Genomic DNA, 27,474 nt, shown 5'->3' with positions numbered 1-27,474 from the left:
ACTCTGTCACCTTATTCTTGATACTTCCATGAGGGTAGGCTACCTCCTGGGTGTACATGAAGTGTGCTTTAATATTGAAAACAATGGACCATTCATTTAATTGACCTACGGAGGGTTTTTATTATTAGTTTATGGTGCGTGAAACCATGTCTGTAACAGTAACTTGTATACATATTGGATGTGTAAACTCAAATCTTAACAGGGGTAATGGACTATGCCAAGGGTTCTTCTCACCGCCCCTTTTCTCAGAACATACATTTGTTATTCCTGTATCATGTAAAGAGAGAATATAATCCTTTCATTTACACAATCTATTCGACTTGCTGTAAAAGCCTGAATGTAGGAATTTAAATTAGAGCACAATAGAATATTCTCTACCTGGCATGTGTTCGTCCTAGTACATTAAGAGGCACCGCGTGTACTGAATTATACATTACCTGGAGAGATTATAAGGTACTTGTGTAAAACACAGAAATAATTGCTTTATTTCTCAATAGGGCAGTAAAGGGCAGCTAGTCATCGCTTCAAGACTATCCCTTATATTTTTTTAATAGGTTTTCACATAAAGGCGTGAAGGTCTTAGATAGATGATTGGATTGATAGATGGCCTGACATCTCTGTCGAAGAGATGTTAGCACTTTATCCCTGTAACAAAGTCTGCAGGTTCCCTGGCTTTTTACTACAAAGTGAAATTCTCCAATTTTGTGTAAAGTGCTGACAATGTTTTGAACAATTCCGCACCTGATCAAATTAATTCATTGCAGTGATATGTTTTAATAGGTCAAACTAGGTGGTTGTTTGATACAGGGGCACTGAAAGTTATATCTGTGCTAGTTTACAAGGAGAAGATGATGTGATTAAGGGTAGTGGTAATTAAGATGAAGTGCTAATGAAGTCGCTTGATTGGAGGCCTAACCTACATATATATATTACCATCATCCCTCAAAAATCATTTGAAAACTTTTTTTTGTCAGAAAATGGCTCTAAATAGGCCATGGTGAAGCCTTGACAGGCTTGGTTATGAATTTTGACTCCGCTGCACCACCATATTTTTTTACTAGGATTGTGGGGCGGTCAGGCCACACTCAGAAACAAGATGGGACTGATAAGTAAATGCTCTTAGAGACAGCTTTGAGGATACATAGAATTGTTCCTGTGAAAACAACTTGAGGGTCAGAATATTCCTGAGGGCATAAGCTCAGACCAGCTGGAAAGCCTTCCTACTGGTCTTCTGTGCTAACCTGAAGTTTCTGATCCTTATCGAGACAGCCCACAGAGAACGAGCACCAAGGCCAGCTGACAACAACAGACCTGGAGGTACTGTAATGAGATTACATGACATCCATATCACAGAAACTATTCTCCGAAAAGCAAAAGACCTGCCTTCAATCACCCACGGGGGCCTTACTATCTAGGTCTGCAGAGATCTTATCTCCCACAATACTTATGAAAATGCGAGATCTAAGAGCTATGATACAGAACCTATGTGACAAGTATATCCACTGCCGTGGATACTCTCGCTTTCAGAGTGATTATAAACAAGTGCTAACAGTTGGAAATCTGCTCTTCACTTGTGGACCTTACTTTTTTCAGGTGCAAAATCATACCGACCCGTATCTCGATGTAATCAAAAATTTGTTTTGTTCGTTTCTTTTTATCTTAAACGCTTACTTGCCACACATCAATTGTTCCTTTCATATTTTTACTTTTTTATGATCTCACCTCAATGACACCTTTATATGTTTGAAAAAAACAAGCAGCTTCATATTGTATTGGTAATGTTAAAATAAAATAAAATTAAGAACCCCCTCCAAAATAGATTTTGAGTTTAAAACATCCCTCAACCCCACCCCCTCTGCCCCCCATGATGGTCTAATAATCTTCCTAATATCTTCTGATGGCATTGCATTGGCAAGGGATTAATGGGGTCCAGTAGGTGTTAATTAAGGGCTTCCAGTAATGTTTATGAATCCCTAAATATGACGCCATACTGTATTTATTATGTTAGTATACAGTAATGTGCTTTTTTTTTTTTTAAGAAGGTTCTATAATTTTTATTTATTTCACCAACCATGTATGCAAAGCTCTACAGATAGATGATACAAAACTGTATGCTTCTAAAGGATCTCTTCATCAAAGACGCCTGGCTGCAAAATAGAGCCAATTCTTCTCCCAGACGGGAGTGCAGATAGTCATGTTTTATAGATTGTTCACACTGTGATTGCGCATTTCGTTGTTTTATCTGAATAATACAGAAAGTTTCCAGACAGTCTGCACTATCGTCTTTTATCTCTGTTTCTTTGAAATTGGCTGTCACATGGATCACTGCTGCAGTCATTGCCACAGATTGGGATATATGATTTATAAAGTTGGGAATATGTGAGTAGTATCATCGATTTGACCCTGAATTTGGTTACCCTTTGTGGGAACATATTATATTATTTTTCTTTTAATTTTGTGTGACTATCTGCCCTCTGCTGTTTTGCAAAGAATCAGTACTTTGGAGAACCGGAGAAATGGTTCCTCAGCAGGGTTTGAGTAGCAATAACCTTTTCTATTCTATAACTAACTTGTTATATATCCTGTATGATAATGTATTATTGTCACATTTAGATTCACATCTTTCATTGTAATCATTGCTAGCAATCTTAATGTGTGCATTTTAATACATGATGTAGGGAGATACGTAAAATTCAATATACAGTATATATATATATATATATATATATATATATATATATATATATATATATATATATATATACTGTAAAAGGTGGCTCTGTGTGCCCATTTGAATGTCATTTCCCAGAATCCCTTGCTGCAGTGGAAGCACTGTGTGCTAGGTGATAATGGTGAAAGGCGGGGTTGCAGACCTGTCTAAGACATGCAAATAAGCATACAGTAATATTTCCATTTGCTATATATATATATATATATATATACACACACACACACACACACACACACACACACACACACACACACACACACACACACACACACACACACACACACACACACACACATACATAGACCAATAAGTCTCTTTGCAAATAGTACATATTATTTGATAGTGTGTGCACTATGGAAGCTGGAAAACTAGAGAAGATATGAGGTTTTGGATCTATTTCAAACCCAGCTGTGGACATTATGAAAAGGTATTTAAGGCAGATGTGCAGTAGGAGCAAGAAATAATCTGCACATCGGTGACTGGACATGAGCAACAAAACACAGCAGAAGGACCACAGAGAGTTGGCTGGATTCCTCTCAACTCCTTTGCTGCCAGAGCTGGCTGTAGTGGATATCTTTTTATATGCTCTCTAGGAGCTAAGGGGAATAATGTTACAGCTTCTACCTTGGGCCTCGTCCCCACTGCTCGCAGCTGCATGCGCTATGGCGTGTGCGGCGTGAACCAGATATGGCCCTCTATGAGGCCGGCCCCAGTCACTGCCGCCGCGTGCCTGCAGAAAGCGCAATGCGTTACTGCCTTTGCCAAAAGACATGGTTCTTGTTTTTTTGGAGTGACGTCCGAGCGTTTACCACATCACGCCGGCGGTTCAGCCACTGAGGGCGAACCAGCCGCGTGACATCATGGCCGCGCCCCCGCCCTGCCTCTCTATCGCGAGTGGTCTGAAGTCCTTCAGATCACTCGGATGCAGGGTACGCGCGTCGCCAGGCACCCCGTCGCCCGGCATACTGGGACCATAGCCTGCAAGTAAATATGCGCTAAACTGATTTTTAAGAAGTATAAAAATGTAAATAGTACTTTTCTTTCCTGTGGTAAGTGTGATAGAATGTGTATTGTGGAACATGTTGAAGGAAGTATAACTGGTCAAGAAGGGGCAGGATAGGATTTGTTTTTAGAGCTGAGGTATGGTAGGTGAAGGCTGGGTAGTGGTAGATCAAGGATGGCCAACTGCAGTCCTCAAGGGCCACCAATAGGTCCGGTTTTATGGATATCCCTGCTTCAGCACCAGTGGCTCAATCAGTGGTTCAGTCAAGCCACTGGTTGAGCCACAGCTGCTGAAGCAGGGATAGCCTTAAAACCTGACTTGTTGGTGGCCCTTGAGGACTGGAGTTGGCCACCCCTGTGGTAAATGAACTACCATTTCTCTGAAAGGAGAGTAAACGTGTAGAATACTTTCCCAGCGAAACTGGTGGAACTCGGGGAAGTCAACCAATAGCCACAAGAGTATTCAAAATGTGGAAGACATAGGGGGAAGGTGTAGCCCTTTGAAGTGGGTGATACCGTTTAAATGTCAGTGTCAGCTCTCCTTGTGACCTTTATCTTCCTGTGCGTCGGACACCAGCATGTGATTGGAAGTTCAGTGGTGGAGGAACGCATCGAGGGTTATTAAGAAAAACTGCCATTGTGCCGATTGGAGTTTAATGAATAACCCCCAATTGTGCCTGCAACACAAGAGGGGAAAAAAGGGCGTTCCATTTATATCAATGTCCTTTTTTTACCCGCTGCTATCAGACATGGAGTGGGCTTTCCTAAGTCTAACCATATTATACTTCTACTCAAACCTGATTGACCGTCTGTTTCTGTTGTAACGGCAAAACAAAGGTCAGTGGAACCATAATAGTGTCAGTCTGCATCGCAAAATGATAAATGTGGAACCTGTCTCTTAGATAGTTGTTAGTCGTATTGTATTTTATGTATTGTATGGCTTTACTTATATAGCGCCAAAAGTGTACTCAGCGCTTCACAAAGAATACAGTACAGGGAATTATAATAATACATTAAGCACAGCAAAACCAGACAATAGGAAAGGAAATCCCTGCCCCGAAGAGCTTACAATTTAAGAGGTATGATGGGAAACTTACAGAGAGAGCAGGTGGGCGAATAAGTGCTGTGGATGGCAGTGCTTGGGCACAATGGGTGGTAGGAGTGACTGTGGGTGTGGGACAATAGCCAGAGGCTATTGGGATGCTTGATTTGTTGGGCAAGTTTTAAAGTTGGTCAGGATTAAATCAGAAGGTTAACACCATTTGCATGGGAGGAGATGGCAGGGAGGCGTGGGTGAGATCAGGTGTGTATGTCTGGGTTCAGGATTAGGAGAAATATCCCCAGCAGCAGGAAGGAGTAGAAAGAGGGTGTGAATAGAGGATTTGTGGGGGTGCTTTTCATTGAGGGGTATGGAAGTTGTTGGGAAAGAGGTTTATAAATAATGGTTCAGTGTATGGGCACAGACATAGGTGGAGGGGAGGAGAGATGAAGAAATGTGGATAGGAGGGGAGTGGGGACGTTGGAGAGAACAGAAACGGTTACAAAGGAGTGGGGAGACATTAAACTGAAAAAGCAATAGTGAGATGCAGGAGGAGAGACTACCCCATGTCTCTCAAGTTAGTCTCTCAAGCTTTGCTACACTGCCCAATATAATCACTTATTAGCAGTCTCCATCAGCAGCTTTGGAGCGATTCTTCATCATGATCCCTGACATGATGTTTTCCTTATCTGGACCACTGATGTGATCCTAAAGTGGCCTATTTCACCAAAATTAGATTACCAGCTCTCTGAGGCAGGGATTCATTGTGCCAGACAAATTCTGTGTGCAGCATTCTCCTTTTTCAAGACTACCAAATGATTAGTGATTAATGCAACCCAGTGTTGGAATAAATGCTAATTTCCACATTCACTATAATCACACACCATGCAGAATAGGATTTCTCAATCAAGTACAGTTACATTCTTACTGTAAATTATAAAAATGTATTAAAGAGTGGTATTCTGTGCAATTATTATGATTAGCTATATAAGTGGCTGGCATGATTTCATAGGTGATAGTTTTACAGGAAACTAATCTATGTCATCATACTGTATTGATGCAGTCAATATTATTTATGGTCCTCACCTTTTAAAAAAATGTATGCAACCCTCAGGGGAAAACAATCTACAAACCATATGATAGAATTTGGGGAGGTTTGGTGAACCTTTTCTACTCTGTTTTCTTCCTGTGATTTATGAGTGCTACCTTGCAGAAAGTCCCATTAACTTGAATAGGGCTTTCCATGCGGTATCGGCAAATCGGCTCTATCGCACTTTGCTGAATAAACCACATTGTATTTTTAACACCATTTTACATGTATCCATAAAGAACTTCACATTTCGGGAATTGATATATACTTCTAATAGTGCTTGATTGATTCTGAGTAAGAGGTATATGTGTTAGGCATCTCTTCTAGCACGTATTTTCATGCAGTAGTTTGTGTGCTGATAATGCTGCAAAGTAAAGCTCAACAAAGATTTTTTTAGTGTTGTAATAGTAAGTTAACTAAGGTATATTTTGTACATGGCAGACCAACAAAATGCGTGAAAAGGGACCTTTTCTCTCAAAAAATGTAACAATTGCGTTAATCCACTACATGTAATATTATTATTATTTTTTTTCATTTTAGATCCGGAGATCTTTCTTTCCAGTACAGAAGATGGATTGTAAAATGGAATAATACATCTGTGGCTTTGTGCGTTATACTGTATGAGCTGCAAAAAACTATTTGCTATGTTCTTGGTGGCACCTTAAGAAAAGTGGGATCTAATCACCATGAGTTCGGAGGAGAAAGGCATATCACCAGCTCACAAAATATCTACTCCAACGCACAAAAGTGCCTCCTCTTCATCCTCTTCCCAGAGGGATAGTAGACAGGTAAGAACCAACAACCTTTGAACATGTAGTATATGGTAATATTCTCCATAATATACAATTATTTATTCTCCTTGGTCCTATTATGTATACATGCTGTCCTTGGATAAATTGCTGGCTCTGTACTTCTTTGATCTAGGCTTGGATGAAGAATCTATATAATGCAGACGCTTGAAGCTTTAGGAATAAGCCTTTTATTAGAAAATGGTTAGAGTCTAAAAAGTAGTGCAGAATCAGCTAAAAGTAGCATTCAATTCGTCTACTATGCTACTTCCAAAATCCCTCTTGAGTATAAACATTTACACACGTAGCCCGACTAACTTTTCTTCATTAGCTAACTACAGATGTTGTCTGGCTTCATTATGGAGAGTTCTTTCCTCCTGTTACCAAGACTTGGAAGAGTAGGGAATAGAGGGGTGGGACCAAAAATAGAGTTGCCTTCATCTTCCCAAAATATCAGTCGAACCCTACATAATTAGTGGTCTTATCAAGCTTTGTTTAGTGTAATTCTTCATCAGGACAACTGATGTGGCACCGGTATTATTGATACGTACAAATAATGGTTGCATTGTATTGTAGACCAGGGGGGCGCAAACTTTTTTCCCTGCGCCCCCCTGCCGGCTGTCCCCTCACTCCCGCGCCCCCCCCAACCCCAACTTACCCTCGCACCAGCGTAATGACGTCACGTTGCCATAGCAACGTGACGTCACATGACCTCGCAGCGTCATTTTGACGCCGCGTTGCCATGGCGACGCCGGGAGGAAGCCGCCGGAGCCACGGGTAAGTATGGTTTACAGAGGCCCTGCAGCTCCCCCGGCACTTAATTTAAGTGCCTTCGGGAAGCGCGCGGGGCCTCTGTAAACCCCGCGCCCCCCGTCGGCAGTCTCGCGCCCCCCCTGGGGGTCGCGCCCCACAGATTGCGCACCGCTGTTGTAGACCATAAAGTGATAGTGAAAGTGAGAAAGAAAAGGAAATTGGGCAAATGGTCATTTCCACCTTCACACACAGATTGGTTATAGATTAATACAAATATATTTGAATATCACAACTCATAACTCAGGTGTTAGGTATTATTTATAAATCTCACGGTTTCAGAACTGAACGCAATTGGAAACCAATGGGATTTTTTCTTTATAAGTGTGGTGCTTTTATATGAGTAATATTTTGCACGAGCACTTACAGCCAGCAGATTGATAAATAGTCCTATATAACAGGGGGGAAAAGAGCAAAGCCATAGCAGGCAAATTGATTGTATCAATGTTATTGGCTTCTTTAATCACACTTTTAAAAAAAAACATGTTTTATTTGTTTATTTCAAAATGAATGTTTATTTTATCTTCTGGTCCTGTGTATTTCTAATTTTATCTGGTAATTATTGTTTTTTCCTTTTATCTCTATTCTGGAGCTAAAGGGTTTACGCTGGGTAAAGTATGGCCAGACAACTTAACTAGTTCCTTTTACAAGCACCACAAGTTCTTTGTCTTTTCTTCACTTTATTGGAAAGCAGCAGATATACAAAGTTACTTGCAAATGGTGGTGTAGTGAGAGAGGGCTTCTCTACAGTGAGGGTGCTTATAGTGGGGGGAAAATAAAAAACAATACTCTTACCAAGAGGTGGAAGGCATGACAGTGCTTACTCAGCCTGCTGAGGTAGAAAGAAAGAAAATGGAGGGTGTCTCACAGGAAGAGAGACTGGGCTGAGTAAACTCTGAATAAAGGCAGGGGGCAATGGAACAGTCCACTATGCCAGGGGAATTAAAGGGGTTGTCATAGCAACCAACTCCAGCAAGCTACAGTAGGTGATAGAGAAAATATCTAAAAGTATCAATTTCCACCTGCACTGGGAATTATAACTGCAGGGAAAGTACTTCTAAATAAAGGGCTAGCAGGCACACTGCAAAAAAAAGGGGGGGGGGAAGGAACAGGGGGAGCAGCGATAGATGATGGCATCATACTTAGATTACTCTTTAACTAATGATGGCATCTTACTTAGATCAATCAAACCAAGGCAACACAATGTGGCTTTTCAATGTATCTGTACAAAGAAGTGCATGCAAACAGTCTTCTCAGCAAATATATTAAGTAAAGATTGTAAAAGCACAAGCAATATTAAAAAAATATTTTGACTTAGATTTTTTTTTTTACCAAGGCTAATCACCTCCATTTAACCGAATAAACATACCACAGTGCTATGCCGTGGCGTATTTATTTACTTGAATGGCCCTTGAGGTGTGCCACGTTTAGTAATTTATATAACATTTTGGCCTAAGTGTAGACATGTGCGAATTAGTCAAAATCCAATCTGCGTATTTTTTTTAATCAAAATCCAATCTGCACGCAGATATCCGAAGGCGGATACGCCTTCATTTGCTGTCGGTTTACTTTCGCACTGATTTTGTGAAATCCGCAATTGGATTTTATATTAAATCCGCAATTGGATTTTATATTAAATCCGTGATTGGATTTTATATTACAGCCGATCGCGGATTGAACAGAACTCACCTCTGCGTGCGCGCATGTGCTAAACGCCTCCCACTTCCTTACTATTATTCGGATTGTGAGGGAAGGGGGAGGGTGTGTGGGACTGGGCTAGTGGCTGGGTTAGTCTGTGGGTAGGCAGGTAGAGACCTTTTAGGGAGGACTTTTTATACATTGAAATCCGTTTGCAAATTCGGATGTTTAAAAATCGGAATCAATTTGTGAATTTTTAGTGATGGAGAAATAAGCGAGTGCGCCTTTTGAGACTGGTCTGTGAAAATCCGCATCTGAAAAGAACTTGCAAATGCGCAGCGGATTTTAATCTTGGCAGAAAATTCGCCCATCTCTGCCTGCGCTGTTTTCCAACTGATAATGGGGAAAGATAGGGTTGCAGATCTGCCTGGGACATGCACAAGTGGTATTTTTAATTTACTGTACACCAATCAAAGATAGTAGAATGCATTATACTGTATGTCAATGGCACATACAGGCTTTTGTGACCGTTTACCATACACAGTAATGAGTGCAGGACATCACACAGGTGCTGCACTAGTAAATTAGTCAAAAGTAGTGGGCTGCATTAGCAGATCATGACAGTTGAGTTGCTAATTTAAATATATTAACTAACGTAAGCTAGTAGCTTCTATAGTTGGAAGGTTTAGTTTGGGGGAGTTTATATTACGTTCCTATACATTGTTGTCAATGTAGCCGGCACAATATTATTTAAACAGAATTGCTGGTAAGATTTGATGTAATTCAGTTTTCAGTCCAGTAAAGTTCCATTAGTCTGTTATTTTTAAAAATGGGGTATTCACCCTAGGTTTCACCACATGCGTTGGCATTTCAATTAACAGTTCTAATTGTTATCCTGCTTGAATCTCAGCTACCCAGCACCTAAAAAATAGGTCAATGTATTGTCTGTTCACAGCCTGTGTGACCATCATGATTTAGGGGAAATACAAGGGATGCATGTTAACACAAACATAGAATAAAGAAGCATGTTTCCATGAAATAATTATTATTAAGCCGAAGTTGTACAGAATACAAGCTCACAAGACCTGAGTCTATTAGGTAGTATGAGATTTGCATTATTTTTTGTTTCAAATATTTTTTTTATTGGGACAGCGGATTACAAAGCACATCCGTGAACATTGAACAGAGCGATATACAGTATAATGCTTTCATATACATACATGGCGATTGCAGAAAACAGCGAGTTGCTTTTTGGCACGCCATATACAGCATTATCGTAGATCTTGTCGTATATTCAGAGGTAAGTGTGTCGGTTCCGGTCGGGTGGTTCGGGGTCGTATCTATTAGCACTGTCCAGTTGATGTCCTTATAGAAAGGTCAAGACGAGAAGGAGAGAGAGAGAGAAGAAGAAGAAAAAAGGAAATTGAGAAAGAAGAAGGGGGCAGGGCAAGGGGGGGAGGGGGTTACTGATCCCTCCCTGTCCCCCTATGCCCGCCACGGCCAACCCATTTGTCGGTAGGTATAAACCTCTCATTATTTTGAAATTCCACTTTTGCTCATAAGCAAATTGTACTCGGGCATTCCCTTTGGTCGACGTCGGGTCGGGTTCTTAATAGTTAAGAGATTTGCATTATTTAACAAATTAGAACTACTCTTCTTCCTAGGTTGGCAAAAAAGGAATGACTATAACTACAAATGGATAGTAAGCAAAGTGACCAATTTGTTTACCCAAAGGCATTCTCACCCTGCCTACAGGAACTCCACATTTATTGCAGACAGATGTAAGGCTTTTTTGAACTAAATCACTGAAAATACTACACAATTGATACAATATTTGTATCGATGTCTACGTTTGATGTCCCCTCTGAACATTAAGGAGAATAACTTCACATGTCCATCCTTAATCAGCATATATCACAGAATATACAACACATTCTACTTCTGTTTAATAAGACCAAGACATAATTAAGAAAATAATGCTGCAACAATTCTAATTCAAATAATGCTGCAGTGCTTAGATGAGCGTAATTAATCAGTGTTTAGGCAATTCACAGTAATAATATGTGACCAATTTGAAATGAACCAATTATAAGCAATTTCAAACAACACAAATTCATTCAAAAGTGGAACTGGCGACAAAGGTTCCTAATTAACTTGCTGTAAAGATGTCTTTCCCTTATTGGAAATATTTGAGGTATTAAATAGGGGGCCTAAGAGAGCACAGTGAGCAGATTCCTTCAATAGTTAAATAGCATCTACGTGAAAGATAATTTAATGGGACAATTACATAGAACAGGTTGGCAGTGTGAGCCGTCTGTAGCTCAAGGAATCACACGCTGTGAGCTGTATCTGCTCTAAACATGTAGCATAAGCGGAGTATGTGGGGATATTACCAGGTCAGACGCTTTGTCCATGAGGGGAGTGACTGAATGCAGACCCGTTATAGCTGGGATATGACTGCAAAACCCAGTGTAACGGTATGGAGTGGCAAGTGCTCACTATGATAACCGTAGTTCCCCTTCCTTTCTCGGCGTAGCGAAGCACCTCAGCTGGTGACCGGTATCCCTTGGCGAGGCCACAATCCGGAAGTAGAATAGAAGAGCAGAGGATCCGTGCCGCCGCCGCCGCCGCCACTCCTAAGTGCGCAGACTCACCAGGAAGTAGTTGAAGATTAAAAAAACTTTATTCGGCTACATAAAGCGGATATCTTGACAAACAGACTATAGAGACCTCCTGGAGGAGGAGGTCTCTAGTCTGTTTGTCAATTACATAGAACAGACTGGCACTGACAATATTGGCAAAATGTTTCTTAGTTGGAATATTAATTGAAAGTATGGCCAAAGGAGCAACTGGTAATTAGTGTTTGGTGAGAGGTTTTGGAAATTGGTCTTAGGCTGAGATTATACAGCGCGCGCGCCAACCTCAAATTGCTTAATGCTTATGAGGCCACTCCGTGTGCACAACGGAGCACGGTGGCGCCACCATGATTTGAAGATACACAAAAATGTTGTCTTTTCAAGCGTGGCCGCATAACGTCCGCGTCACGTGAGCGGTTCAGCCAATGAGGGCGAACCAGCCTCGTCACGCGTCCGCCATGCCTCCTCATCACCTCCCCAATCTCCTGCAGCCAAGATCACAGATCGCTGGGGCTGCAGGAGTGCGTGAGGCTATGCACCCGATCGCGCAGGTACTATAAACTTACCCTTAGGCCTCGTCTCCGAGGCTGCACGCGCGATGGCGTGCGCGGCGCACACAAAGTACGGCCCTCTATGGGGCCGGCCCCAGTAACTACCTGTGCGCGCCTGCAGGAAGCGCGATGCGCGACCACATTTTCAAAAGTCAAGATATTTGACTTTTGGCGCAGCGCCCGAACGGTAGTCACGGCAGCGGTTCAGCCAATAAGGACAAACTAGCTTCATGATGTCATGGCCACGCCCCAGCCATGCCTCCCCGTCGCGATTGAGCTGAAGTCCTTCAGATCGCGCGGGTGTAGGGGGAGAGCGCCGCACTGGGGCCGTAGCCAAAAAAACATTTTAGTAGGTGATGGAGCATTTGTTCCCGTTATTCAACTTGGATTATCTCAGGGGCGTCAGAAGAAAAATGGGGCACTGGTCCCCAGTGGTGCTACAAAAACATTTGTGAACATAATCAATGCATGAAGCCAATCAAATGTATGTAACAATAAAGTCCAGTAATGATGAAGAAACCAAGGAACTCTGAGTAATCAAGCGGTTTGTAAAGTAGAGCATATGTCAGCCAAGTAGATGTGGGGTGATGGGGCAGCCTGCTACTATAGATCAGTATGAACTGAATAGTGTAGATAACTGTGGGGGGAGGGGCAATGCTGGTTCAGTAAACCCTTGAGTTCTCTCCGTGTGCATCGGAGAGACCCCCGTTGAGTGACCGAACACTCTCCCCCCTGATCCGTGTTGTAAAGCAGTCGCCGTGACCACACTGCCGGCAGAACGCAGAGATCAGCTGCACATGAAATAAAACAGCCGCTTTACTCGCAGTAAGTTGCTCCCGCGGTTCCGTCTGAGCGCCCCTCCGCCTGGAAGAAGTAAATCGATGAAGAAGGGGGAAAGATGGAGCACTGCAAAAATTGGAAGAGGGCTGGGGGCAGGTATAAAAATAACACTATTTATTAGGCATATTAGCTAAAAAATAAAAGGGAGAGGACCCCTGTCTTGTATGTTTTTTGTCCAATATGCCTAATAAATAGTTTTATTTTTATACCTGCCTCCAGCCCTCTTCCAATTTTTGCAGTGCTCCATCGTTTTCCCTTCTACATCGATTTACCTCAGGGGTGCACAAAACTTTCCCCGTTCTCACGCCCCTCCCTCCACCCCCCGCTCGGAATCAAATGACGCCATGGCAACACGATGTCACGTGACCCCGCGGCGTCATTTGACACTGGGTTACCATGCGTTGCTGGAAGCCACAGTAAGTTAGTTACAGAGGCTTTGCGCGATCCCCCAGCATTTCATTTAAATGTCTTGGGGGAGGACCTCTGTACCGCCGGGCGCCCCCAAGTTTGCGCACCCCTGGTTTACCTTATAGTCTCATGAAAACACATCGGGGTTTCAATGTTCATTATAAAAATATCACGTGTGAGCACCTTCACATTTCTCAGACAACCTGGCTTTTCACCATTATCTCTTAGCATACAGTGGTTCAACTGCAGCCAGGGATTCTGGGTAATGTGCTTATTTGCATGTCATTGCCCACAATCCCTGACTGCAGTGGAAGATATAATGGTGAAAACAGGCTTGCAGACCTGTCTGAGACGTGTGAGTGTGCTCACAAGTGATATTTGTATTTGCTGTACACTGAACGGTGGAGGGTTTTTGTCATTTGTTTACCGACCATAAGTTATATAGTGTCTGGTTGAAACCTATCCCAGCTTCATATTACAAAGCTAGTATAACCATCTTCACACTGATGAGACCCAAAAGGTTGAATCAGCAGTCTATAGGTAGGTTTATTGGCTATGCTGTACACTGTAGTCTAAGACAGGAGAGCGCAAAGTTTTCCCTCTGCGCCCCCTGCACGCGCGCCCCCCCTTACCTTGTCTCCTACGTTTTTGATATCACAATGTCATATGATGCCGCGTTGCTATGACATCATGTGACCCCCGACGCCATGTTGCCATTACGATGCGTCGCCCGAGGCTGCCGGAGATAAGGTAAGGGACCTTACGGAGGCCTCACGTGCTCCCCCGGCATTCAATTGAAATGCCATCAGGAAGAGTGAGGGGCCTCTGTAAGTGATGCGACCCCCCCCCCCCAGAAAATCTTGCGCCCCCCAGTTTGTGCACCCCTGGTTTAAGAGATAATGGTGCAAAGCAGGGTTACAGACCTGATATTTGTATTTGCTGTATGGTGGAGGTTTTGTCACCTTTTTCACCCACCATAACTTATTTAATGTGTGGTTGTATGTTTGCGATAAGCATGTCTTTCCATCATATAGACTAGTGGTACCCCATCTTATCATTTAGATGTACATGTACCGTATTACTGATGTTCTTCTTTGTAGAAATCTTATATTAAACACAAAACCGTAAAGGGAAAAGAACAAGTGTGTGGGCAGAGACCAATCTGCAAGTAAGGAGCGCGATTACTGCCGCCACATTTTCGATGCACTGTGGGAGGAGAAAGCTGCGTAGTGGTTAGATCTGGCAGTGAAAGAATTACCGTTGCGTAAAGACGAGATAATGTTGCCATGAATCATGTGGGCTGGGGAATCGGAAGGGAAGGAAGTCTTTTAGCTATAAATAACAAATGTAAGCCACTTGTGAAATATCACTTAATGACAGTTAGCTTGAGAAATTGCTTCATGTCTGCAGGAAAAAGAAATTGGCTGTTCCAATATTAAAATGTTCTTTTTCAATCAGTGGACTTTACGATGTAGACATTAGGAAATAATGGAAGTAGAATGAATTTCAAGCATCTTAGTAGCGGTTATAAAGGGGGCATCCCAATCTTGGTAACGTAATCCCTAAATTATAGTTGGGGTAAGCTATTGATAGAGAAAAATACATGCAGATATTACTAAATAACTTACTTCATTTAGATCTCTTTGTGATGCAAATGTACAGCAATAAGTAAATGGGCAGTTTGCATAAACCATAAAGAGCTATGCTGCCTATTAGATGGTATTGCTTACCTTATACACAGTTAGGCCTCGGGCATGGTCAGCGCTTAGGCGCTGACCCGTTCTGAGGGGCGCTGCTGCTCGGCACTGAGCCCCTGCAGCCGCAATGAGAGTGGCTTTAGCAGGGGCTCGCGCCCGCTTCCGCATGCCTGCGGAAGCGTGTGTCTTTACAAATGTTACGTTTCAGAGCTCGCCGGAGCACAGGGCCGGTCACGTGAGCGGTTCGCCCAATGAGGGCGAACCAGCTCCGTGACGGCACTGGCCCGCCCCCAGACACGCCCACGGACGGTGCGCGCTCTAAGACCAGGGAAGGCACCGCTTTCCCTGAGCCTCAGCGCGCCTCCGCACGGGCGAAGTGTCAATGGACTAAGCCTTACAGTGGAACTGCTGACATTACTTGTTTCAAACTACAGAATTGACGAATCCCGTGGGTTGCTTAACTCAGCAGTAAATCAGTAGCACAAAGCAACCAGGGGGAATCCTGACAGTCATCATTAACCCCTTTGATGCTGAAAAGGGCATTTGCATCAAATGTACAGTGCTGATCAAATGTACAATGCTGATCAATTACCCTGAATCGTCTTGCAGCTCCTTACTGCTTGCTGGCTATTGAAATGATATCCCTAATTATTTAATAATTAATTTTAGCAGGTGCACTGCCCTTAGGATAGGGTTGCCAAGTGTCCTGTATATTCGGCATTGTCCCTTATTTCATTGACTTGTCCTGGAAACATCTGTCGGGACGCATAATTGTCCCGTATTTTAGGTACTTAACGTGAAATGGCTGAACTTGGAATTACTGTAATGAAATCAGTCATAAAAACTTAAATCGATTTCTACTTGAGTGTAATAGTTACCTTTTCTGATCTATGTCACCTTACTAAATTATTCAAATAATAAAGTTAGGACACTGCCTGGTCATCTTATAATACCGTGACACCCACTCCTATAGGCGTTACGCAGTGCGCGTCTTTCCCCGCCCGGCCAAGAGCAGAGATGAAAATAAACAGAGAACATACCGGCTCCACAGGAGATACCATTAAGATAGAAGTATGAGCAAATCATTCATCGCTCGTTATGACGTCACACTTTCATACTGGATTTCCAGTAATATAAAAACGTAAATGTGGCAACCCTACCTTAGGATGAATGGCAGGTACTATGTTATATCTTAGTGATTACTGCTTTAAAAATGTATCACAGTGATAGGTATCATTACATTTTTTAAATGTTATCCTGGAAAGGATTGAAAAAATTATAACCCAATGAAATTGCATAGCATTTAATAAGAAATATATCAACTTGGAGACTTAGAATTACGTTTATTTATTATAACCGGAGAGCCCTGCTCCAACACCAATACTGTATATACATCATCATTTGAAAGGGCTCATGCTTATCCAAAGAAGCAATAGTGCAGTGATCAGCGGTGAGATATTGGCCCATTTGTACTAAGCAGCGCTACTTCATTAGAGACACGTTCCGTCTTAGTAAATATTGCCCTTTATGGCCAATTCAAGTTAATGGACTGTAAGCGGTCTTCCGCCATGAAGTGTCTTATAGAGTAACACCGCTTAGTAAATTTGGTCCATTCACTTGAACAGAGACGTAATGTGTCTTTCAGTGTGGAAGGAATCTTATGGAGTAGCATTACTTAGTAAATATGCCCAATTATTATATGTCTTGGAAAGCTTTTTTTTTTGTTTGTTTTTTGTTACTGTGTCTAGAACTCTATTAAAATACACATCATTATTTTCCAGTTCAACATGAAAGTAGCATTTAAGTACCAAACATTTGTTAAACTGGATTTAAGTTAGTTACCTACATTGACAAAACATGGAAATGTTTAAAGCTGTACCAGTGCTTCAGTGTCGTCGTTGCTTGATCAACAATGCCCCAAATTTAAATTAGTAACAAAAATGAAATAAATACATATATTTTTTTTTATATATCAAAACAACTCTTTACTGTTATCTAAAAGTTTATTTTTACAATGCCTTGTTTTTGGAGGGTTAAAACAAGTAATTTAGCTGAGTTCACACATGGTGATTTGGCAGCAGGCCTTTTCAATTTAAATATTTAACGTGTGAAATTGCTGCATTATGCAACATTACACTACACGGCTGCCGTGCAATTAATGTGATCATTGGTAATGAATTCAATTTCTATCTTGAGCCCGGGAAGATTTTTTTTTTGTTTGGCAGACAAAGCTGTCAGTTTCATACGAGATGAGACATTTTGGTAAAAGTCCATCAGATCGTTTCTGTTGTGTTCAAGAAGCAATCCCCCCGTTTTCATACACCGGTAAATCCAATGTGCATGATGCTATTGGGGAAAGTTTCGAACGTTGTTTAGCTAATAATGCCATTGCCCTGTGTTTGGTGCACACATGTATGTATCTAGGATATTGTACTTCATTTAATATTTAAGCAGATTTCACAAAGTTGTGGTAGCCGTTCCTCTGGATGAAGATTGTATCATTTGTACAACCTGTATTGCTTGCTATGGCTGTTTGAGTTGATACACATGGCGTGCTCAACTCCAGTCCTCAAGACAAACCCCCCAACAGGTCAGGTTTTCAGGATATCCCAGCTTCAGCACAGGTGGCTCAATCAGGGGCTCAGTCAAAGAATGAGCCTCTGATTGAGCCACCTGTGCCGAAGCTGGGATATCCTGAAAACCTGACCTGTTGGGGGTTTGGCTTGAGGACTGGAGTTGAGCAGCCCTGTAATACACTATTGATGTTGGAACCTTGAAGTAGAGAGTAGACACTTTCCAGCCATATTTATACAGCACAACTTTCTTGCACCACTTCAATATGCAAAACTGTTAGCATATTACACAGTCCCATATAGTTTCAGACTACCTCTTGAGGTCTGATGCTCTAAAACAGGGGTGGGGAACCTTTTTTCTGCCAAGGGCCATTTGGATATTTATAACATCGTTCGCGGGCCATACAGACACAGACACAGACAGGCACACAGCAGGCATGTGGGCACACAGAACCCCGCCCCCCTACCTCTGGTAGTTGCTGCTGCTGCTGGTGTGGATCGTGTAAGGCGGATGCTGGGGTAAGTGCGGGGGGAACTGCTGGAGAAGCATGGGGGAAGTGTGGGGAATGCTGCGGGGGAAGTACGGTGGCTGCTGGGGGATTGATGGGGCTAGTCCGGTGGCTGCTGGGGATCGTGTAGGGCTGCCGGCGCCTCACACCACCTCCTCCCGATCGGGCGCGCAGCGGGCATTTTTAAAAAAAATTAGCGCAACCCCGGTTATAGCAGTTGCCTTAGCAGGGCAAGACCAAATGATTTCGAGGGCCTTATACGGCCCTCGGGCCTGACGTTCCCCACCCTTGCTCTAAAAGATGCAATCTGGCAATCAGGAGCACATGGTGTGTAAGAGCTGTTTTAATAAGTTTCCAATTACCATACTGTAGTTTGTTTGCATGCATTAATTTTAGTGTGTCACTTGATGTGGTTTGTAACACTGTTTAGTACATTATCACTGTTTTAATTAAGTTTCGTGAGTAGAGGCGATTGTAGTGTAGCCACTGTCTTCAGATCAACTAGTGGTTGAAATTGGGAAGGTTAAGGGGAACTTTGGATGTGGCTGTTCTAAAAAAAAAAAAAAAGAGGGACAAAAAACATGCTCATTGTTATTATACTGACAACCAGAAAAAATGGAAGCATGTGCTCATTCGCCGAAAGACGCTATTCACTTTACTATTAATGGGTAACTGAAAGGGAAAACATCAGGATTTGTGTTAATAAGAATGAAAACATTGCCATTGGACATTGGATCTTTCTGGGTGTTCTAGACTGGTCGAAGATTTATTGGTTGTTTCAGCAAAGACAAAGAACCCATCATTGCATCTACATGTGTTCCATCACTTGAAAGGGCCTTAAACCAGCAGTTCCTTTTAAAGTGCCTGGACAAAGGAGTCCCCCTGAGCTGATCCGTTGTCCCCTGACCTCTGGGATCTCCCGGCTCCTGAGATATTTTAGTTTTTTTGTCAGTGTATGACACACAAAAATCACAAATATGGCACCAGAGTTTACTTTGCAGATGTTGCAGCCTTTTATTATGTGCCGGAGCTGTCCTGATCCCACTGCCATATTGTATCGACAGGTCAAGTGTTCTTGCTTGGTGGACAAATCCAGTTATTTCTTGGGAACCGATGGGTCCCCGAAGGTTGGAGCACTGCAGATTAGCTCAGAAGCCCCCTACTTTTCAGGTACTATAATAAAAAAACACCCTCTCCCTCCCCCCCTCCACAAAAATAAATCAAGCAGTCCGGAGTGCTGCTTTAAAGTGTCTTCCAGAATGGAATAGCACGCTTTGTAAATATGGACTATATAATGGGGTATTTCCTCTATTTAGCAACTCCATACCCTCATCCGAAAATCTAACAAACATTGTGGGCTCTCTAAAAATTCTGTGCTGTGTTGCAAGGCCTACTGAGGGAAGAAATTGTGAATCCCATTCTTGTCTGCCTAAAAAGGATCTGCATAATATGATGCCGTTTTTAACATCTTTCTACTGGTCACGTTGGCAACCTGATGGCCAGTCAATTTTTTATAATTTTTTCCTCAGAAGGTCACAAACTTGATGCATACCTAGGGTGACCATATTTGTCCCGGCAAAAAACGGGCCAAGTGTGACATGCGCAGTCGCACTCGTGACTGCATATGTGCGAACAACAAGAACCGACTGTGCATGCGCGATGAGCACTTGCCGTCCGCTCGTGCGCATGCGTGACTAGCGCTGATAGAAACCCGGGACAGTGGCCCAAAAAGTCCTCACAGAGACCCAAAAAACGGGATTGTACTGGCTAAACCGTGACGTCTGGTCACCCTATGCATACCTCAATTCAACTAAATTATTTATTCAGGAAAATGGAACTCCAGTCCTTATTCAATTGTTACATGTAGTAGATCAGTCAATAAGACAACTTCAAATACTGGTGGTATCAGGTCCTCCCGTGAATTGTAATCTTGTAAACGCTATCTTCCTAACTAAATAATTTTTAGATAAGGCAACCGTGCTGTTTTTACTGGTCAAACATAGGAAACTAATCTAAATAACATTTCCAAAAGGCTTGCCGAGTAGGTAATCAGAACTAATAAACTGAGGATTAATCTTGTTATGTCGAGCATGGCCACTGATATAGATTTGATAGGATGACAACATATAGAATTTCTGTTGACAGGAAATATTTTAAATGGCCTTTTCTATAAGCACAGGTAGTATTGATCTCTTTTTATGACCAAAAATCAATATCTTGGAGCGGAACCAATCAATGACAAAGCTACACTCCCAGACAGTGTTCTAAAGCTCCCTTCAATTAACTGATTGATATAAATAGTAAATGCTATCTCAATATATCCTAATAGAAACCCCTTGATTAAGAATCTGATTTCCCACATCCTCCTTTTTCTTTTTTTTTTCTTACACATTTGCTTGAATTAAGGGTGATTTACAGTAGCAAAATGTTATTCTAGTTTCCAACAGGGGCAAAAAAAGTTGACTGTAAAAAATATTTTATTATTTCAGTGTTTGCAACCATTGGCCAAATGTATTCTGGCAGTGGAGCAACACTGGCCTATATTTCATCAACATCATTTTGACACCTTAACATCTTTCCTAATAGCACATTATTATTACAGTGTATTTATGTCGCTCTGAATATGTATGAAAAACGTCACATTTCAAGAAGTAAAACACAGAAGTAAAAGCTACTGCCTTTATAATCATTTCAGCAACATGGAATCCCTGCCCGGAAACGTTTGCCATCTAAGTGGGGAGACATACTGAACCAGTATGAGGGATCTCAGTGTACACCGGGTAATAAGTTTTCTCAATGGTCAATTTTAATTGGCAGGGTTGCAACCCTGTTTTGGCCATTCCATGACCTATCTATCTGGTGCCCCTTTTCACATTACTGCTGGCAAAGATGATTCCCATGATGTCATGAAGAATGCCTCCAGAGTCACGTATAATGCCTGCAACATTATAGGAGACAACCTCAACGTTATTGGATATGGTGTATACCTATGCAAGAGCGAACAATGAAGCTTGCAAGATATGTGTAATAATTATGGTATATTGCACCAATCAGTATTCTGTAATAATGTGAAAAAGCGATTTGTTTCTTACGTTATTTATAATGATGTTAAAACGGTTTGATTTTTTGGGACGGAAAACTAGAGGCGCCTCTAACACTCTTATTTATATTCAAGGTAAAAAACAGATGTCTGTCTCCTACAGTCAAGTGTTCAAAGTGATCGGTTTGTAGTGGAATTATGACTTCATGTTAATGCCTATACTAATATATCAACCTTAGGGGTAGATTTGGGCAATTTTTGAGGGGCGGATTTGCATCCGCCTCGGATCGACCAGTTCCTCTGGTTCGTGGATTTTTGCAGATCAGGTGCAAAAAGGGCGATCTTCCTTTTTTGTTTTTGTCTTCCTATCATTGACAATCCACATTGCGAAAGCCGCGGTTTAGGTTCTCAAGAATCCGGCTGGATTGTATCCAATGGTAGTTTTGGATTAATCCGTACGGATTGAAAATGGAACAATCCTTCAACGGACTTTACACTGCGGAACAGATTTTCAGTGGAAAGCTCGGGACATTCCAGGAAATGGATTTTGACAACTATGCCCATCCCTACGTATGGGTATAATTTTGACTTGCAAGATGAAATACCATCAAAGTGTTTAATACAGCAAACTCCATCTGTTGTTTTTTCATTTCTGATTGATTTTTTTTTATAGCGTTGGAACCAGGGAATCCTTCGGATCTGAACCGTGTTGTTTTTAATTCAGTGGTCTCCCATTTCCCACGATACTTACTGGTGTAGTTACTGGTATAAAATCTCCATCAAAGGAAATAAAAAATGGCTCAAAATCTTGTGGATTCTACAGGCCAATAGAGAAAGTCACCCATTGTGATTTTCTAGTGGATGCCCTTTTAATGTGTGTGTGTGTGTGTGTGTGTGTGTGTATATGTTAATTCAAATGGTTAGCTTAAGTACTTCAGGGAAAAAAACCTGTATTTTACATAGAACCATGTACTGTATTAGAATAACATTTGATGAAACTTTAGAGAACAAAGGTCTGGGAGTTCTGCCAATTTCTACTCTGAGGTTACTAGTATGTGAGTTTGAAATAAGAAAGATATTTCTTGATGTTGCACTTGATTTAATAAACATACAGTTGTTTACATAGGGAATTTGTATGAAGAAAAAAAAGAATAGTATGAAGCCTTTGAATCAGTCTTTGGGTTTCTCGATGTCGCAATTCAACAGAAGACATTGAAAAGCATTTCTAGAATACCCTTGAAATGTAGAGACATATTAATATGTAATACAAATTCTATTTCTAAACAGATCGAGCTGTAACATTTCTAACTGATAAACAACTCTGTCTTCATTCTGTATTATTTCTTAAAAATGACCTATTTTTGGGCTGTTTTTTAGCTACAGAATACAGATATCACACAGGAGACCCTGGCACGTTCTCATAATACTTTACATGTTGCTGTTGTGGGACAGGGGAGTTGGGCTTCGGAAAATATTTGTTCTCCACTCTCCTTTCCCCACGTTTGTTATCACTGAAATAGATTTACCTGCTTTATACTAACATTATCTTCCATTAACAGGAAGGCGACAGCTGGGTAATCATAGAGGGGCTGAAGATAGGGCAGACAAGTGTCCAAAAACCAGAAAAACATGAAGGATTCATGCTGAAGAAAAGAAAGTGGCCACTCAAAGGCTGGCACAAGGTAAGTTCTTATAACACAAAGTGGCTCTGTGTCCAGCTCTAAGGTCCACAAAGCGTGCTAAGATTTAGAATGAGCAGTCCCCGTTCATATGAATAGGAGTAAAAGCTGCTAAAGATGACCACCTGTTTGTGTGTCTGGGCCTAAAATGATTAGAGTGATTTAGTATTGTCAGCTATATTCCATCTAGTCATGTGACTGGACTCCAGTTCTGTTTTTCCAAATATCCACTAACAGGAATTCACTCAGATTAGAGTTGTTGGGTGGCCAACTCCAGTCCTCAAGGGCCACAGATTGTACCACCTGTACTGAAGCAGGGATTTTCTTAAAACCTAACCTGTTGGTGGCCCTTATGGACTGGAGTTGGCCATCCCTGCTGTAGACATTCTAATGTGATGCCTCCATGATTCTCAGCAGTAGCAGCAGTAGGAGAACCTTGTAGTACAATGTATTGTAGGAATATTTGACAGCAAAAGGGTCAGAATGATAAAAGGCACCATGGAGATGTTAGATCTGTTAGGTTTTTGACATCAACCATCCAAATTTCACAAACTGGCCCAGGTGAAGAAGCAAAGTGGCAATTCTCTGAATTGCTCTGGTCCCAGAGGTAGTGGCTCGATTTGTAATGCTGCATTATGAGCGTCTCTGGTAGCGCAGTTATAAGAAGAGATTCCTGTTCACTTTTGCCATTTGTAAGACACTTAGTTGAGATTTGAAAGAAACAAAATTAACATGCTCCACTTTGTACTAATTTGTGGAAATAAACAGGATTATAGTAAGAAAGAAAGTGGCAATCTTAAAAAGCAGACGACACAGACCCTTTGCATCCTGCTGATGGTACTATCCCATGTAACTGGACAAAAAACAAACAAAGATGCCCAAAGCTACTTTCAATGTGACAAAAATACACAGTGCAATACCTATATATTCTCTTGAAAAGGGGTCATTTAGTTTAACCCTTTGGCCAAAGCTTTTTAAGCCTGCTGCCACTTCAAGGCATGACCGTTAGCAGGTCTTAACACTACCCGAGTTAAAATTCTTATTTACCTTTATAATTACAGGAAGAATGATCTGCATTGGATCAGTCGTAACCTGGCAAAATGAAACAGACCTGCCAACTTGGAAAGTGGGGAGGGGCGAGCTTAAACCTTGGGGGAGGGGAGGGGGGGAGGAGAGGCCACTAACCTTCCAAAACAGCTGAGACCAGCTACACATAGTTAATAAACACACAGATACCCAACATGCTCTGAGAAACCCCAAACATAACCACATAATATATATATATATATATATATATATATATAAGTGTCAAAAGGAGTGCTAGTGGGCGTGGCTAAATGTACACAGCAAAAAACAAACAAAGATGCCCAAAGCTACTTCCAATGTGACAAAAATACAGTCCAATACCTATATATTCTCTTGAAAAAGGGTCATTTAGTTTAACCCTTTGGCCTAAGCGTCTTAAGCCTGCTGCCACTTCAAGGCATGACCATTAGCAGGTCATCAGTGACATCAGAATGGGGAGGAGGTGGCTACGTTGCAGCTGCTGCCATTTGTCTAGAGTAGTCATAACTCTGGTCAAAATATTGTCTGCCTTTAGATAGCTAGGCAGCTGACAAGAGCATTGTGAGGTCACGTGACCTCATCGGGACATCATGACACACTGAATGTTGGGGAGCTATAAATGCTGAAGCCTGCCAGGAGTTATCATTCGTTATCAGCATGGAGCAAAGGCGTAGAGTTTCCTTGTAACAGCATCAATAAAAATCCTGATGACCAATGGAAGCACAGAGAGATGTGAGTGCAGTTTGTTCTAACAAGGGCCAGTTGGGACAAGTGATGGGAAGCCAGTCTACATGCACATGTTGAATTTGAGAGTTGTTGAATTGGTTGAATGTTCTCCTTTAAAAGCAGCGATTTCCCCCACAAACAAATGGGTTTGTTTTTGGAGTCCAACCATCTTCCTCCACATACAGTTAAGTACCCCCTCCTCCTTCACAAACCCCTTCACACCCACCCCCATTCAAACACCCATGAATAGTCCTTCCCCCTATGCACACAGTCACTTTCCTAACCCTCAGCGACTTTTCCTTCTCTCCCTGCAAAGCTATCTCAGGCGTGCTTATAATGCCCTCCCCCCAAGGTTTAAGCTCGCCCCTCCCCACTTTCCAAGTTGGTTTTTCATTTTGCTGGGTTACGACAGATCCAATGCAGATCATTCTTCCTGTAATTTTACAGGTAAATAAGAATTTTAACTCAGGTAGTGTTAGGACCTGCTAACGGTCATGCCTTGAAGTGGCAGCAGGCTTGACGCTTTTTCAAGAGAATACAGTATATAGGTATTGCACTGTGTATTTTTATCACATTGGAAGTAGCTTTGGGCATCTTTGTTTATTTTTTGTTGTATACATTTAGCCACGTCCACTAGCACTCCTTTTGACACACACACATATATATATATATATATATATATATATATATTATGTTGTAATGTTTGTGGTTTCTCAGAGCTTGTTGGGTATCTGTGTGTTTATTAACTGAACAAAAAAACAACATTTTGTAAAGAAAGTATTTATCAAGTTGGCTTCCTTAAACTAATCTAAAGCACAGGCTTCTTTTGTTTCTGTGGAAATTAATTAGAAATTGCACTTCACAGGGGCCTCAGGTTGTTTGTAAATCAAGTGTTTTCTTTATCATTCTGTACTTATAAGAGAACCAATAAAGATAAGGTGTGAGGATTGTGGGGTTTTGTATGTGCAAAATCTTGTTGACTACACAGTGATAACAGACAGAATGTAACAGCCAGCAGAAACGCAAAACCTTCCCTTCTTAGCTCACCATGTTTAAACGCTAACTTTAAAACAATGATTTCAAAATACTTATACTGTAGGTGTCAGATATTAGATTTTAAAAAAAGGCACCAATCTCCGACTTCTGATTCTGGGAGGAATTGCCCATTTAAGAACGTTATAGGCAGACTTTGCCCCCACTCCCCCCACCCCTCCCCCCCCCCCCACCCCTCCCCCCCATCCAAATCCTAGAAACTAAGAATGTGAAACAATTTGTATATTACAGAGATTTTTTGTCCTGGAAAATGGTATCCTGAAGTATTCCAAATCACCAATTGATGTAAGTACAGTGAACTATTACCACACTTTTGTAATTCAGCATATGCCTTTCTCTTGCCTGATCCTGCAATACAATGGATTAGGATTTTACAGGTACACAGATGAAAATGATTCAATTAAACAGACATTTTACAATGAGCATATTTATAAATGATCTTTGAAGATAGAAATCTACGAGTAAAATATATATATATATATATATATATATATATATATATATATATATATATGTATGTGTGTGTGTGTGTATAGGTACCTGTACCTTGTTAGCCGAGCTTAATAATCAAAAACGAATAGACAATAACGTTCTGTGGCTAACAAAATGCTTTTATTTGTGCGAGCTTTCGTGATACACTAATCTCTTCTTCCGGCGGTGTTACAATAGATAAAGCAAGAAAGGTTTAACTTAAAAACAGTGCATCTTGGAATGTTATCTGTGACTGAAACCTATCCCTCCCCCTGTGCTGTATGCGATTTATGACTTGAGGTGTTAAATGGTCCCTGAAAGTTAGTGATGTAAGAGTGTATGTGTGTGTGTGTGTATATATGTAAATATAAATTTATAAAGCGCCCACAGCGTATACAGCACTTTACAAAAGGTGTGTGTGGAGTGGGAGTGTATACCAATGGTGTGGGTAGGTGTAGAAATGTAAGAGGGTGTTACAATACTATAAGTGTGTGGATACTATGTGGTCCCTATTGGTATATAGGGATGGAATTACATTGTGTATTTGTATGTGTAAGAGACAGCTGTGTGTGCATTCATAAAGCGCAGTATGTATAGACATGGCCTTTAGCACTCATGGAAAGAGAGTTCTGTTGTGTCAGTAGTGACTCGTGAAACTGCGGTCTCTATTTAGGCCACCGCTAAGTGTCCCGAACAGTTGCATACATTTGTATTCATGCAACCGTCTCTTTCGGTGTTCTAAGATTATATTTGAGTATGGCCACCTTCAGATCATTCATCTTATGGCCAAAGTCAGAGAAATGTTCGCCAACAGGACTGTCTCTTGTTCTGCTTGTGATGCTGTGGCAATGCATGTTCATTCTCTTGTTTAGCCCCTGTCCCGTCTCACCAATGTAGTAGCAGCCCACATGATGAGGTACACAGTATTGTTTGAGGAACAGGTGAACCTTCCTCTGATTTTCTACTCCAGATTCCTGTGTGGTATTTCTATTGTGCCCGCTTTGTGGAGCACTGCACAGGTTTTGCATCTTGCGTCCTGACATGGTCTTGTCCCACATTCAGTTGTACTGTTGAATACTTTACTCCTCACCATCATTTCCTTGAGATTATGAGGTTGTCTGAATGATA

General features: G+C 41.5%; 1 protein-coding gene across 5 annotated transcripts in view; it reads left to right on the top strand.

The window, feature by feature from the left end:
* Positions 1-27,474, top strand: part of OSBPL6 (oxysterol binding protein like 6) — a 176,137-nt gene that overhangs the window by 87,336 nt on the left and 61,327 nt on the right. For 4 of the 5 annotated variants that reach the window (XM_075608979.1, XM_075608976.1, XM_075608975.1 and 1 more), the window contains exons 2-4: positions 6,403-6,650; positions 22,912-23,034; positions 26,107-26,160. In XM_075608979.1, coding sequence (XP_075465094.1) covers positions 6,549-6,650; positions 22,912-23,034; positions 26,107-26,160 — 279 coding nt within the window. In that variant the 5' untranslated portion in view covers positions 6,403-6,548. Of the gene's footprint in view, positions 1-6,402; positions 6,651-19,376; positions 19,483-22,911; positions 23,035-26,106; positions 26,161-27,474 lie in introns of all 5 variants that reach the window. The other variant, XM_075608978.1, reaches the window with a different exon arrangement.

This window comes from Ascaphus truei, chromosome 7 (genome assembly GCF_040206685.1).
Source record: "Ascaphus truei isolate aAscTru1 chromosome 7, aAscTru1.hap1, whole genome shotgun sequence".
NCBI classification, from domain to species: Eukaryota; Metazoa; Chordata; class Amphibia; order Anura; family Ascaphidae; genus Ascaphus; species Ascaphus truei.
Note: the sequence above shows the minus strand (reverse complement) of the source record. Positions and strands in the feature narration are given on the sequence as shown.